The following is a 15,389-nucleotide window of genomic DNA, read 5'->3' on the forward strand; positions in this document are numbered from 1 at the left end:
ATTGAAGTTTTTCGCATTTTTTATGTATTTGAATATCGCGCCACGGGATTACACTGGCAAGCGTCCCACCTAGCCCATAGAGGATAAACACACACACATAATAAACACACACAGGATAAACACACACAGGATAAATACACACAGGATAACACACACACAGGATAAACACACACAGGATAAACACACACAGGATAAACACAGACAGGATAAACACAGACAGGGATGAACACAGACAGGGATGAACACAGACAGGGATAAACACACACAGGATGAACACACACAGGATGAACACAGACAGGGATGGACATACACAGGGGACGGACACACACACACACACACATACACACACACACACACAGGGGACACACACACACACACACAAAGGGACACACAAACACACAGGGACACACACACACACACACACACACACACACACACACACACACACACACACACACACACACACACACACACACACACACACACAGGGACACACAAACACACAGGGCACACACACACACACACACAAGGATGAACACACACACACAGGGACACACACACACGCACACACACACACACACACACACACACACACACACACACACACACACACACACACACACACACACACACACACACACACACACACACACACAGGCACCACACACATACACACAGGGACACACACACACACAGGGACACACAAACACACAGGGACACACACACACACAGAGGGACACACACACACACAGGGACATTCACACACACACAGGGACACACACACACACAGGGACACACACACACACACACACACACACACACACACACACACACACACACACACACACACACACACATACAGGGACACACACACACACACACACACACACACACAGGGAACACACACACACACACACACACACACAGGGACACACACACACAGGGACACACACACACACAGGGACACATACACACACAGGGACACACACACACACACACAGGGACACATACACACACAGACACACACACACACACACACACACACACACACACACACACACACACAGGGACACACACACACACACACACACAGGGACACACACACACACCAAATAATGGAAGTCAAGGATAACAACATTTCCGTTAAAAAAAACTGTGTTACATCGATCTTGACATCTCAAGATCTCTCTCCAGTGACAGTGAAATAATCGACAGAGAGAAACCGGCAAGTCTCCTCTCTCTCTCTCAGGTGAGACCATGACCAGTATATTACCTACCTTCTCTCTCTCTCTCTCTCTCTCTCTCTCTCTCTCTCAGGTGAGACCATGACCAGTATATTACCTACCTTCTCTCTCTCTCTCTCTCTCTCTCTCGGGTGAGACCATGACCAGTATATTACCTACCTTCTCTCTCTCTCTCTCAGGTGAGACCATGACCAGTATATTACCTACCTCTCTCTCTCTCTCTCTCTCGGGTGAGACCATGACCAGTATATTACCTACCTTCTCTCTCTCTCTCTCTCTCTCTCTCTCTCTCTCTTGGGTGAGACCATGACCAGTATATTACCTACCTTCTCTCTCTCTCAGGTGAGACCATGCCAGTATATTACCTACCTTTCTCTCTCTCTCTCTCTCTCTCTCTCTCTCTCTCTCAGGTGAGACCATGACCAGTATATTACCTACCTTCTCTCTCTCTCTCTCTCAGGTGAGACCATGCCAGTATATTACCTACCTCTCTCTCTCTCTCTCTCTCTCTCTCTCTCAGGTGAGACCATGACCAGTATATTACCTACCTTCTCTCTCTCTCTCTCTCTCTCTCTCTCAGGTGAGACCATGACCAGTATATTACCTACCTTCTCTCTCTCTCACTCTCTCTCAGGTGAGACCATGACCAGTATATTACCTACCTTCTCTCTCTCTCTCTCTCAGGTGAGACCATGACCAGTATATTACCTACCTTCTCTCTCTCTCTCTCAGGTGAGACCATGACCAGTATATTACCTACCTCTCTCTCTCTCTCTCTCTCTCTCAGGTGAGACCATGACCAGTATATTACCTACCTTCTCTCTCTCTCTCTCTCTCTCTCTCTCAGGTGAGACCATGACAGTATATTACCTACCTTCTCTCTCTCTCTCTCTCTCTCAGGTGAGACCATGACCACTATATTACCTACCTTCTCTCTCTCTCTCTCTCTCAGGTGAGACCATGCCAGTATATTACCTACCTTCTCTCTCTCTCTCTCTCTCTCAGGTGAGACCATGACCAGTATATTACCTACCTTCTCTCTCTCTCTCTCAGGTGAGACCATGCCAGTATATTACCTACCTTCTCTCTCTCTCTCTCTCTCTCTCTCAGGTGAGACCATGACCAGTATATTACCTACCTTCTCTCTCTCTCTCTCTCTCTCTCTCAGGTGAGACCATGACCAGTATATTACCTACCTTCTCTCTCTCTCAGGTGAGACCATGCCAGTATATTACCTACCTTCTCTCTCTCTCTCTCTCTCTCTCTCAGGTGAGACCATGCCAGTATATTACCTACCTTCTCTCTCTCTCTCTCTCTCTCTCTCAGGTGAGACCATGCCAGTATATTACCTACCTTCTCTCTCTCTCTCTCTCTCAGGTGAGACCATGCCAGTATATTACCTACCTTCTCACTCTCTCTCTCTCTCTCTCTCTCTCTCTCTCTCTCTCTCTCTCTCAGGTGAGACCATGGCCAGTATATTACCTACCTTCTCTCTCTCTCTCTCTCTCAGGTGAGACCATGACCAGTATATTACCTACCTTCTCTCTCTCTCTCTCTCTCTCAGGTGAGACCATGACTAGTATATTACCTACCTTCTCTCTCTCTCTCTCTCTCTCAGGTGAGACCATGACCAGTATATTACCTACCTTCTCTCTCTCTCTCTCTCTCTCTCAGGTGAGACCATGCCAGTATATTACCTACCTTCTCTCTCTCTCTCTCTCTCTCAGGTGAGACCATGCCAGTATATTACCTACCTTCTCTCTCTCTTTCTCTCAGGTGAGACCATGACCAGTATATTACCTACCTTCTCTCCTTCAGGTGAGACCATGGCCAGTATATTACCTACCTTCTCTCCTTCAGGTGAGACCATGACCAGTATATTACCTACCTTCTCTCCTTCAGGTGAGACCATGACCAGTATATTACCTACCTTCTCTCCTTCAGGTGAGACCATGACCAGTATATTACCTACCTTCTCTCCTTCAGGTGAGACCATGACCAGTATATTACCTACCTTCTCTCCTTCAGGTGAGACCATGACCAGTATATTACCTACCTTCTCTCCTTCAGGTGAGACCATGGCCAGTATATTACCTACCTTCTCTCCTTCAGGTGAGACCATGACCAGTATATTACCTACCTTCTCTCCTTCAGGTGAGACCATGCCAGTATATTACCTACCTTCTCTCCTTCAGGTGAGACCATGACCAGTATATTACCTACCTTCTCTCCTTCAGGTGAGACCATGACCAGTATATTACCTACCTTCTCTCCTTCAGGTGAGACCATGACCAGTATATTACCTACCTTCTCTCCTTCAGGTGAGACCATGACCAGTATATTACCTACCTTCTCTCCTTCAGGTGAGACCATGACCAGTATATTACCTACCTTCTCTCCTTCAGGTGAGACCATGACCAGTATATTACCTACCTTCTCTCCTTCAGGTGAGACCATGCCAGTATATTACCTACCTTCTCTCCTTCAGGTGAGACCATGACCAGTATATTACCTACCTTCTCTCCTTCAGGTGAGACCATGACCAGTATATTACCTACCTTCTCTCCTTCAGGTGAGACCATGACCAGTATATTACCTACCTTCTCTCCTTCAGGTGAGACCATGCCAGTATATTACCTACCTTCTCTCCTTCAGGTGAGACCATGACCAGTATATTACCTACCTTCTCTCCTTCAGGTGAGACCATGACCAGTATATTACCTACCTTCTCTCCTTCAGGTGAGACCATGACCAGTATATTACCTACCTTCTCTCCTTCAGGTGAGACCATGCCAGTATATTACCTACCTTCTCTCCTTCAGGTGAGACCATGCCAGTATATTACCTACCTTCTCTCCTTCAGGTGAGACCATGACCAGTATATTACCTACCTTCTCTCCTTCAGGTGAGACCATGACCAGTATATTACCTACCTTCTCTCCTTCAGGTGAGACCATGACCAGTATATTACCTACCTTCTCTCCTTCAGGTGAGACCATGACCAGTATATTACCTACCTTCTCTCCTTCAGGTGAGACCATGGCCAGAATGTCGTTGCTGTAGACCTTCTCCTGCTCTCCGTCTGCAGGCTGCGTTGTCATGGCGCCGGGGGGCGGAGGGGGCAGCAGGGCGAACTCCAGGCGGGCGATAGCATCGAAACACTTCCTGAGGTGGGGCTGAACGGCCTGGGGGTTCCTGGTCTGAGCCAAGATCTCCAGGAGCTCATCGTTGGACAGGAAGTAGAACCTGGGAACGGTACCGAGAGATGGACCCGTTGATTCATGAAGTGTCTTCCAACATTTTACCACAGGGAACATCACAACACAGTGAGACATGACATCAGCAGCTATAGATCCATTAACCAAGTGGTTAAGACAGTGACCACCAATCCTGGTCCTAGAGAGATACATGCAGACAGCGGAGTACCTGGGGAAGATGACTCTCTTGGACTCCAGGTAGGCCTCCAGACACTTCTGGATCTGGTCTAGCAGGGCGTTGTTGTTCTGGAAGATCTCCAGCAGACCTGTAGAGAGACAAAGTGAACAGGGGAGTGGTGTTGGCGTGTGTGATACCCCCCTCTCTCTCTCAGTGTGAGTGTGTGTGAGGTGAGAGAGAGAGTTAGTTACCTGGCTGTGTAGCAGCCCTCAGAGCATTGGGAAGCCTGTTGACCTTCCTCATAATCTCCTTCCAGGACTTGTCCACCTGGAGGAACATCTTGGCTTCAGCAGGAAGCTGCCTCTGGATGTCTGGAGCACTGAAAATACTCTCCAGGTAGAGCCAGTTACGCTGACACGTCAGCCACTCTTCCTACAGGAGAGAGAGAGAGAGAGAGAGAGAGAGAGAGAGAGAGAGAGAGAGAGAGAAAGAGAGGGAAGGAGGGATGGAGGTAGAGAGAGAGGTTATATTCTGGAGCACTGAAGATACTCTCCAGGTAGAGCCAGTTACGCTGACACGTCAGCCACTCTTCCTACAGGAGAGAGAGAGAGAGAGAGAGAGAGAGAGAGAGAGAGAGAGAGAGAAGAGAGGGAAGGAGGGATGGAGGTAGAGAGAGAGGTTATATTCTGGAGCACTGAAGATACTCTCCAGGTAGAGCCAGTTACGCTGACACGTCAGCCACTCTTCCTACAGGAGGGAGAGAGAGAGAGAAGTTATCATGTGGAGCACTGAAGATACTCTGCAGGTAGAGCCAGAGAGAGAGAGAGAAGTAGATCAGTGAGAGAAAGAGGGTTAGGATTAGAAGGATAGAGGGGGAGGGGGAGAGAAGGAGGAGAGAATGACCTAGCATTTGATACATGACCATTTGGTGTATAAAACAGCATCATCACACAGTAGCATCCATTTGATTTGGTCTGACACTAGTCTGTCACCTAGAGTTTAGCCAAAACAGTAAATGAATGTGATTGGTCTCGGTCTCACCAGTGTCTGGCTGAAGAGGTTTAGCTGCCTCTGCCACTCGTCTACTCTGGTCTTGATGGGGCCGACGTAGCGAGAGGACGCCACCGTGGCCATGTTGATGGTACTGTCATCCAGCAGCACCTGAATGTCATCAGTTCCTCCCAGGATGAACAGGTCTTTAGACTCCCGGTGGGAGAGAACCGGAAACTCCGTGGTCTTCCAGGAATCCTCAACCTACACAGTGGGGTTGAGTTTAGACAATAGCAATTACAGGAAGTAGAACTACAGCATGGAATCTTTTCATGTTCTTCCTGGGTCTGTCCTACCTTTTTAAGGATGGTCTCCAGGGATGCCTCTCCTGAAGCCTGTCCTGACACCTGGAAGAGAAGAACCAGACTGGGTCAAACACTTTACTGTACTGCTTCTGTTTGACCTGGTTTACCTGCTACAACAGAATGGCTACATACAACTACATCAACAAGTCTGTAGTTGGTACCTCCTGTATGTCCATGTCATAGCAGAGGGTGGGTGTTACCTCCTGTATGTCCATGTCATAGCAGAGGGTGGGTGTTACCTCCTGTATGTCCATGTCATAGCAGAGGGTGGGTGTTACCTCCTGTATGTCCATGTCATAGCAGAGGGTGGGTGTTACCTCCTGTATGTCCATGTCATAGCAGAGGGTGTGGGTGTTACCTCCTGTATGTCCATGTCATAGCAGAGGGCGGGTGTTACCTCCTGTATGTCCAGGTCATAGCAGAGGGTGGGTGTTACCTCCTGTATGTCCATGTCATAGCAGAGGGTGTGGGTGTTACCTCCTGTATGTCCATGTCATAGCAGAGGGTGGGTGTTACCTCCTGTATGTCCATGTCATAGCAGAGGGTGGGTGTTACCTCCTGTATGTCCATGTCATAGCAGAGGGTGGGTGTTACCTCCTGTATGTGCATGTCATAGCAGAGGGTGGGTGTTACCTCCTGTATGTCCATGTCATAGCAGAGGGCGGGTGTTACCTCCTGTATGTCCATGTCATAGCAGAGGGTGTGGGTGTTACCTCCTGTATGTCCATGTCATAGCAGAGGGTGTGGGTGTTACCTCCTGTATGTCCATGTCATAGCAGAGGGTGGGTGTTACCTCCTGTATCGCTTCGCTGTAGCTGAAGATGTTGAGTTCCTCTAGAGAGGCCAGAGTTTGAGGTTCCTCCAGGAGACTGGTCTCTATGATGGCCTCCAGAATCTCCCAGTGTCTGCCCTTCAGACACGGGTTACGCAGGTCTGTGATCACTGGGAGCTGGAGGGAGAAAACACACACACACGTTACACTCACACACAAAAAAAAAAAAAAAACAAAATACACACACACACACACACACACACACACACACACACACACACACACACACACACACACTGAGTGTACAAAACATTAGTACTCCCTTTTGCCCTCAGAACAGTCTCAATTCGTCAGGACATGGACTCTACAAGGTATCAATAGCGTTCCACAGGGATGCTGGCCCATGTTGACTCCAATGCTTCCCACAGTTGTGTCAAGTTGGCTGGATGTCTTTTGGTTGGTGGACCATTCTTGATACACACAGGAAACTGTTGAGTGTGAAAAACCCAGCAGCGTTGCAGTTCTTTACACACTCAAACCGGTGAGCCTGGCACCTACTACCATACCCCGTTCAAAGGCACTTTAATCTTTTGTCTTGCCCATTCACCCTCTGAATGGAACACACAATCCATGAATCTATTGTCTCAAGGCTTAAAAATCCTTCTTTAACATGTCTCCTCCCCTTCATCTACACTGATTGAAGTGGATTTAACAAGTGACATCAATAAGGATCATAGTTTTCACCAGGTCAGTCTGTGTCATGGAAAGAGCAGGTGTTTCTAATGTTTTGTACACTCATGCATATACAGTATATTACAGACTGTAACAAAAAACACCTGTCACACATCATATCAACATCAACTGGAGAGAATCATCACACACACATCATACCTTCTCCCTCATGGCCTCAACGTGCTCTTTGAGTCGTGGAACCACACTGTTGGGTGGCAGGCCTTTCTCCAGCTGGTTCACACACTTGGCATACTTATTGACCTGGGCACTCAGAGTCTCTGGGTCCAACTCCTCAAACTTACACTGGGAGGGAGAGAGAGAAGGACAGGTGGAGTATACTACTGTTATTACATCCTCTGAGAAGATAGGTGGAGTATACTACTGTTATTACATACACTGAGAAGATAGGTGGAGTATACTACTGTTATTACATACACTGAGAAGATAGGTGGAGTATACTACTGTTATTACATACTCTGAGAAGATAGGTGGAGTATACTACTGTTATTACATACACTGAGAAGATAGGTGGAGTATACTACTGTTATTACATACTCTGAGAAGATAGGTGGAGTATACTACTGTTATTACATACTCTGAGAAGATAGGTGGAGTATACTACTGTTATTACATACTCTGAGAAGATAGGTGGAGTATACTACTGTTATTACATACTCTGAGAAGATAGGTGGAGTATACTACTGTTATTACATCCTCTGAGAAGATAGGTGGAGTATACTACTGTTATTACATACTCTGAGAAGATAGGTGGAGTATACTACTGTTATTACATACACTGAGAAGACAGGTGGAGTATACTACTGTTATTACATACTCTGAGAAGATAGGTGGAGTATACTACTGTTATTACATACTCTGAGAAGATAGGTGGAGTATACTACTGTTATTACATACACTGAGAAGATAGGTGGAGTATACTACTGTTATTACATACACTGAGAAGACAGGTGGAGTATACTACTGTTATTACATACTCTGAGAAGATAGGTGGAGTACACTACTGTTATTACATACTCTGAGAAGATAGGTGGAGTATACTACTGTTATTACATACACTGAGAAGACAGGTGGAGTATACTACTGTTATTACATCCTCTGAGAAGATAGGTGGAGTATACTACTGTTATTACATACACTGAGAAGACAGGTGGAGTATACTACTGTTATTACATACACTGAGAAGACAGGTGGAGTATACTACTGTTATTACATACTCTGAGAAGATAGGTGGAGTATACTACTGTTATTACATACTCTGAGAAGATAGGTGGAGTATACTACTGTTATTACATACTCTGAGAAGATAGGTGGAGTATACTACTGTTATTACATACACTGAGAAGACAGGTGGAGTATACTACTGTTATTACATACTCTGAGAAGATAGGTGGAGTATACTACTGTTATTACATACTCTGAGAAGACAGGTGGAGTATACTACTGTTATTACATACTCTGAGAAGACAGGTGGAGTATACTACTGTTATTACATACACTGAGAAGACAGGTGGAATATACTACTGTTATTACATACACTGAGAAGACAGGTGGAGTATACTACTGTTATTACATACACTGAGAAGACAGGTGGAGTATACTACTGTTATTACATACTCTGAGAAGACAGGTGGAGTATACTACTGTTATTACATACTCTGAGAAGACAGGTGGAGTATACTACTGTTATTACATACACTGAGAAGACAGGTGGAGTATACTACTGTTACTACATACACTGAGAAGACAGGTGGAGTATACTACTGTTACTACATACACTGAGAAGGAAGATACACAGGCAGTTAGAATATGTTGCTGTAGCCTCATTTTGGGACAAAATGGTATTAACTTTTGCAGTGTGGTCAGAATGCAAAAGGTGAGACTGAGACAGCGGAGGAATAGAGGAACAATCCCCTTTGTAAAGTGTCAGAAGTGTATGGTAGGGAACACAGTGTCTTGTGTGTGATATCTAACCCCCTGCATGGTTCCATACTGTACCTCCATCCAGCCGGCCTGCAGGGCATCCCACTCCTCCAGAGAGTCCCACAGCAGCTGTTTCAGTTTCACCTCCGCACTCAGCTCCTCTAACGCCTCGTACTTAGTCACCTCCACCTACAGAGGTCAGGGGTTAGAGGTCAGAGAGGGGTCACTCAGCTCCTCTAACGCCTCGTACTTAGTCACCTCCACCTACAGAGGTCAGGGGTTAGAGGTCAGAGAGGGGTCACTCAGCTCCTCTAACGCCTCGTACTTAGTCAACTCCACCTACAGAGGTCAGGGGTTAGAGGTCAGAGAGGGGTCACTCAGCTCCTCTAACGCCTCGTACTTAGTCACCTCCACCTACAGAGGTTAGGGGTTAGAGGTCAGAGAGGGGTCACTCAGCTCCTCTAACGCCTCGTACTTAGTCACCTCCACCTACAGAGGTCAGGGGTTAGAGGTCAGAGAGGGGTCACTCAGCTCCTCTAACGCCTCGTACTTAGTCACCTCCACCTACAGAGGTCAGGGGTTAGAGGTCAGAGAGGGGTCACTCAGCTCCTCTAACGCCTCGTACTTAGTCACCTCCACCTACAGAGGTTAGGGGTTAGAGGTCAGAGAGGGGTCACTCAGCTCCTCTAACGCCTCGTACTTAGTCACCTCCACCTACAGAGGTCAGGGGTTAGAGGTCAGAGAGGGGTCACTCAGCTCCTCTAACGCCTCGTACTTAGTCACCTCCACCTACAGAGGTCAGGGGTTAGAGGTCAGAGAGGGGTCACTCAGCTCCTCTAACGCCTCGTACTTAGTCACCTCCACCTACAGAGGTTAGGGGTTAGAGGTCAGAGAGGGGTCACTCAGCTCCTCTAACGCCTCGTACTTAGTCACCTCCACCTACAGAGGTCAGGGGTTAGAGGTCAGAGAGGGGTCACTCAGCTCCTCTAACGCCTCGTACTTAGTCACCTCCACCTACAGAGGTCAGGGGTTAGAGGTCAGAGAGGGGTCACTCAGCTCCTCTAACGCCTCGTACTTAGTCACCTCCACCTACAGAGGTCAGGGGTTAGAGGTCAGAGAGGGGTCACTCAGCTCCTCTAACGCCTCGTACTTAGTCACCTCCACCTACAGAGGTCAGGGGTTAGAGGTCAGAGAGGGGTCACTCAGCTCCTCTAACGCCTCGTACTTAGTCACCTCCACCTACAGAGGTCAGGGGTTAGAGGTCAGAGAGGGGTCACTCAGCTCCTCTAACGCCTCGTACTTAGTCACCTCCACCTACAGAGGTTAGGGGTTAGAGGTCAGAGAGGGGTCACTCAGCTCCTCTAACGCCTCGTACTTAGTCACCTCCACCTACAGAGGTCAGGGGTTAGAGGTCAGAGAGGGGTCACTCAGCTCCTCTAACGCCTCGTACTTAGTCACCTCCACCTACAGAGGTCAGGGGTTAGAGGTCAGAGAGGGGTCACTCAGCTCCTCTAACGCCTCGTACTTAGTCACCTCCACCTACAGAGGTCAGGGGTTAGAGGTCAGAGAGGGGTCACTCAGCTCCTCTAACGCCTCGTACTTAGTCACCTCCACCTACAGAGGTCAGGGGTTAGAGGTCAGAGAGGGGTCACTCAGCTCCTCTAACGCCTCGTACTTAGTCACCTCCACCTACAGAGGTCAGGGGTTAGAGGTCAGAGAGGGGTCACTCAGCTCCTCTAACGCCTCGTACTTAGTCACCTCCACCTACAGAGGTCAGGGGTTAGAGGTCAGAGAGGGGTCACTCAGCTCCTCTAACGCCTCGTACTTAGTCACCTCCACCTACAGAGGTCAGGGGTTAGAGGTCAGAGAGGGGTCACTCAGCTCCTCTAACGCCTCGTACTTAGTCACCTCCACCTACAGAGGTCAGGGGTTAGAGGTCAGAGAGGGGTCACTCAGCTCCTCTAACGCCTCGTACTTAGTCACCTCCACCTACAGAGGTCAGGGGTTAGAGGTCAGAGAGGGGTCACTCAGCTCCTCTAACGCCTCGTACTTAGTCACCTCCACCTACAGAGGTCAGGGGTTAGAGGTCAGAGAGGGGTCACTCAGCTCCTCTAACGCCTCGTACTTAGTCACCTCCACCTACAGAGGTCAGGGGTTAGAGGTCAGAGAGGGGTCACTCAGCTCCTCTAACGCCTCGTACTTAGTCACCTCCACCTACAGAGGTCAGGGGTTAGAGGTCAGAGAGGGGTCACTCAGCTCCTCTAACGCCTCGTACTTAGTCACCTCCACCTACAGAGGTTAGGGGTTAGAGGTCAGAGAGGGGTCACTCAGCTCCTCTAACGCCTCGTACTTAGTCACCTCCACCTACAGAGGTCAGGGGTTAGAGGTCAGAGAGGGGTCACTCAGCTCCTCTAACGCCTCGTACTTAGTCACCTCCACCTACAGAGGTCAGGGGTTAGAGGTCAGAGAGGGGTCACTCAGCTCCTCTAACGCCTCGTACTTAGTCACCTCCACCTACAGAGGTCAGGGGTTAGAGGTCAGAGAGGGGTCACTCAGCTCCTCTAACGCCTCGTACTTAGTCACCTCCACCTACAGAGGTTAGGGGTTAGAGGTCAGAGAGGGGTCACTCAGCTCCTCTAACGCCTCGTACTTAGTCACCTCCACCTACAGAGGTCAGGGGTTAGAGGTCAGAGAGGGGTCACTCAGCTCCTCTAACGCCTCGTACTTAGTCACCTCCACCTACAGAGGTCAGGGGTTAGAGGTCAGAGAGGGGTCACTCAGCTCCTCTAACGCCTCGTACTTAGTCACCTCCACCTACAGAGGTTAGGGGTTAGAGGTCAGAGAGGGGTCACTCAGCTCCTCTAACTCCTCATACTTAGTCACCTCCACCTACAGAGGTTAGGGGTTAGAGGTCAGAGAGGGGTCAATCAGCTCCTCTAACGCCTCGTACTTAGTCACCTCCACCTACAGAGGTTAGGGGTTAGAGGTCAGAGAGGGGTCACTCAGCTCCTCTAACGCCTCGTACTTAGTCAACTCCACCTACAGAGGTCAGGGGTTAGAGGTCAGAGAGGGGTCACTCAGGTCCTCTAACGCCTCGTACTTAGTCACCTCCACCTACAGAGGTCAGGGGTTAGAGGTCAGAGAGTGATGACTCTACTTGAGGGTAGTGGACAAGAAGGGTGAAAGGGGTCAATGAGGGATAGAGAATATAGGCATCCTTTGAAAGAGACACCTAATCTGAATTGCCTCAATCAATGCACATCCAGGTGTGAAAAAGTGCCAAAGGGAATATACTTAAAACGCACAACAGTACTATATAAGTTACTCTACATTTAACTATACTGTTTCTCTCAAGGAACAATGGTGAAAAGTGGTGTTTTGCTGCCTTCTGGTGGTCAGAAGACATACTGTATCCTATTACTCTGCATCTCATCTATGTATTGTATCGTATAGTATTGTATAGTATTGTATAGTATTGTATAGTATTGTATTGTATTGTAGAATATTGTATTGTATAGTATAGTATCGTATAGTATGGTATTGCATGGTATGGTATTGTATTGTAGTACCTTGAAATTCTTCTGGAAAGACTTGTACTGGAAGGCCTGGGTCTGCAGCTCGTCTATGGAGACCTGGACCTCCTCCAGCAGCAGACGGACCTTGGGACGCTCAGCGTTGATGTCCATGATCTGATTGTTCTGGGGAGCAGAGATTAACACATACACACAGTTATATATGGATCAGGGATGGGCAACTGTTTTGCTCGCAGCAAAATTTCACCTAGAGCCCCAAAAAGGCTAGGGTGTGTGGGTATGCAGACCCGCGAGCCACTGCGGCCATTCATTACAAGCTCAGATCAAAGTTGCCCCTTCCTGATCTGGATCAAACCCATACACATCTCTATTTACCTTACCCTGGCAGACTAAATTGTCTTTTCAGGTCAGTTGATTTAGAGCACAACGACCTGGGGAAGAGGAACCCAGTTGTAAATGACTGTCATATCCAGAGACTAATGTATACATTCTTAGCTTTTTCCACGGTTATTTATAAAGCCTATCTGGGGACAAACACTGACCCTTAGCGTGATGGTGAAGCTAGTGTGATACAAAGCATCTGAACGTTGACCCTTGACCTCTAGTTACCTGAGCCTGCTGTTTGACCCTCTTGACCTCCTTGTTGAGGTCGGTGATGTCCCGTTGGAGGTGGATACAGAACTTGTCCACGTTGGCGTCCTTCTCTCCCACGGCCTTGTCGATGGCGTTGCGTACGGCGGTGACTGAGGGTTTCAGGGTGGCGTAGACTGCAAAGTCCTCAGGAGGGCTGGGCACGGAGTAGGAGTCTATCAGCTTGTACATCTGGGACACGGTCTCTGTCTGCTCGTCCAACCACTCCATCTGACACACAAATACACAGACCATGAAAGAACTGTCAGCGTTTCCCCCAGATGTTTTCCTAGGCGGGCCATAATGGCTGCAAACAGAAATTCGACTAAGTCCTTTCCCAGAAACATGCACGAAAGACTTTCACCTGACAACATGAAACCAACACCACTGACCCCCTGGGTCATCTTTCCCAGTAGTTTGGTAATGAGTAATGTAACAATGACTACAGTGTGATACAAAGTGACGAAGCACTCTGGGACTGCGTCCGCTACTCTGGGACTGCGTCCGCTATTCTGGGACTGCGTCCGCTACTCTGGGACTGCGTCCGCTACTCTGGGACTGCGTCCGCTACTCTGGGACTGCGTCCGCTACTCTGGGACTGCGTCCGCTACTCTGGGGCTGCGTCCGCTACTCTGGGACTGCGTCCGCTACTCTGGGACTGCGTCCTCTACTCTGGGACTGCGTCCGCTACTCTGGGACTGCGTCCGCTACTCTGGGACTGCGTCCGCTACTCTGGGACTGCGTCCGCTACTCTGGGACTGCGTCCGCTACTCTGGGGCTGCGTCCTCTACTCTGGGACTGCGTCCTCTACTCTGGGACTGCGTCCGCTACTCTGGGACTGCGTCCGCTACTCTGGGGCTGCGTCCGCTACTCTGGGACTGCGTCCGCTACTCTGGGACTGCGTCCGCTACTCTGGGGCTGCGTCCTCTACTCTGGGACTGCGTCCTCTACTCTGGGACTGCGTCCTCTACTCTGGGACTGCGTCCGCTACTCTGGGGCTGCGTCCTCTACTCTGGGACTGCGTCCTCTACTCTGGAGCTGTGTCAGTCTCTTGAATGAAGAAGATGATGGCTCTGTGTGACCATCAACCTTAACCTAATTCTCCTAACCTGCTACGTTCATTTTCCTGACCCTGCTGTGTAAGTTCTCCTAACCTGCTACGTTCATTTTCCTGACCCTGCTGCGTAAGTTCTCCTAACCTGCTACGTTCATTTTCCTGACCCTGCTGTGTAAGTTCTCCTTACCTGCTACATTCATTTTCCTGACCCTGCTGTGTAAGTTCTCCTAACCTGCTACGTTCATTTTCCTGACCCTGCTGTGTAAGTTCTCCTAACCTGCTACGTTCATTTTCCTGACCCTGCTGTGTAAGTTCTCCTTACCTGCTACGTTCATTTTCCTGACCCTGCTGTGTAAGTTCTCCTAACCTGCTACGTTCATTTTCCTGACCCTGCTGTGTAAGTTCTCCTAACCTGCTACGTTCATTTTCCTGACCCTGCTGTGTAAGTTCTCCTAACCTGCTACGTTCATTTTCCTGACCCTGCTGTGTAAGTTCTCCTTACCTGCTACGTTAATTTTCCTGACCCTGCTGTGTAAGTTCTCCTAACCTGCTACGTTCATTTTCCTGACCCTGCTGCGTAAGTTCTCCTTACCTGCTACGTTCATTTTCCTGACCCTGCTGCGTAAGTTCTCCTAACCTGCTACGTTCATTTTCCTGACCCTGCTGCGTAAGTTCTCCTTACCTGCTACGTTCATTTTCCTGACCCTGCTGTGTAAGTTCTCCTAACCTGCTACGTTCATTTTCCTGACC

At 48.7% G+C, this 15,389-nt stretch overlaps 1 protein-coding gene across 1 annotated transcript in view; it reads right to left on the bottom strand.

Moving 5' to 3' along the window:
- The window catches only part of LOC106597004 (dynein axonemal heavy chain 6-like), a gene marked incomplete at its 3' end in the record, with an annotated part of 114,558 nt that overhangs the window by 50,279 nt on the left and 48,890 nt on the right, over positions 1-15,389 (bottom strand). The window contains 10 exon segments of the mRNA XM_045713651.1: positions 4,262-4,490; positions 4,671-4,767; positions 4,871-5,051; positions 5,661-5,873; positions 5,966-6,016; positions 6,768-6,923; positions 7,638-7,781; positions 9,495-9,608; positions 12,989-13,117; positions 13,562-13,813. Coding sequence (XP_045569607.1) covers positions 4,262-4,490; positions 4,671-4,767; positions 4,871-5,051; positions 5,661-5,873; positions 5,966-6,016; positions 6,768-6,923; positions 7,638-7,781; positions 9,495-9,608; positions 12,989-13,117; positions 13,562-13,813 — 1,566 coding nt within the window.

This window comes from Salmo salar, unplaced genomic scaffold (assembly GCF_905237065.1).
Source record: "Salmo salar unplaced genomic scaffold, Ssal_v3.1, whole genome shotgun sequence".
In the NCBI taxonomy this organism is placed as follows: domain Eukaryota; kingdom Metazoa; phylum Chordata; class Actinopteri; order Salmoniformes; family Salmonidae; genus Salmo; species Salmo salar.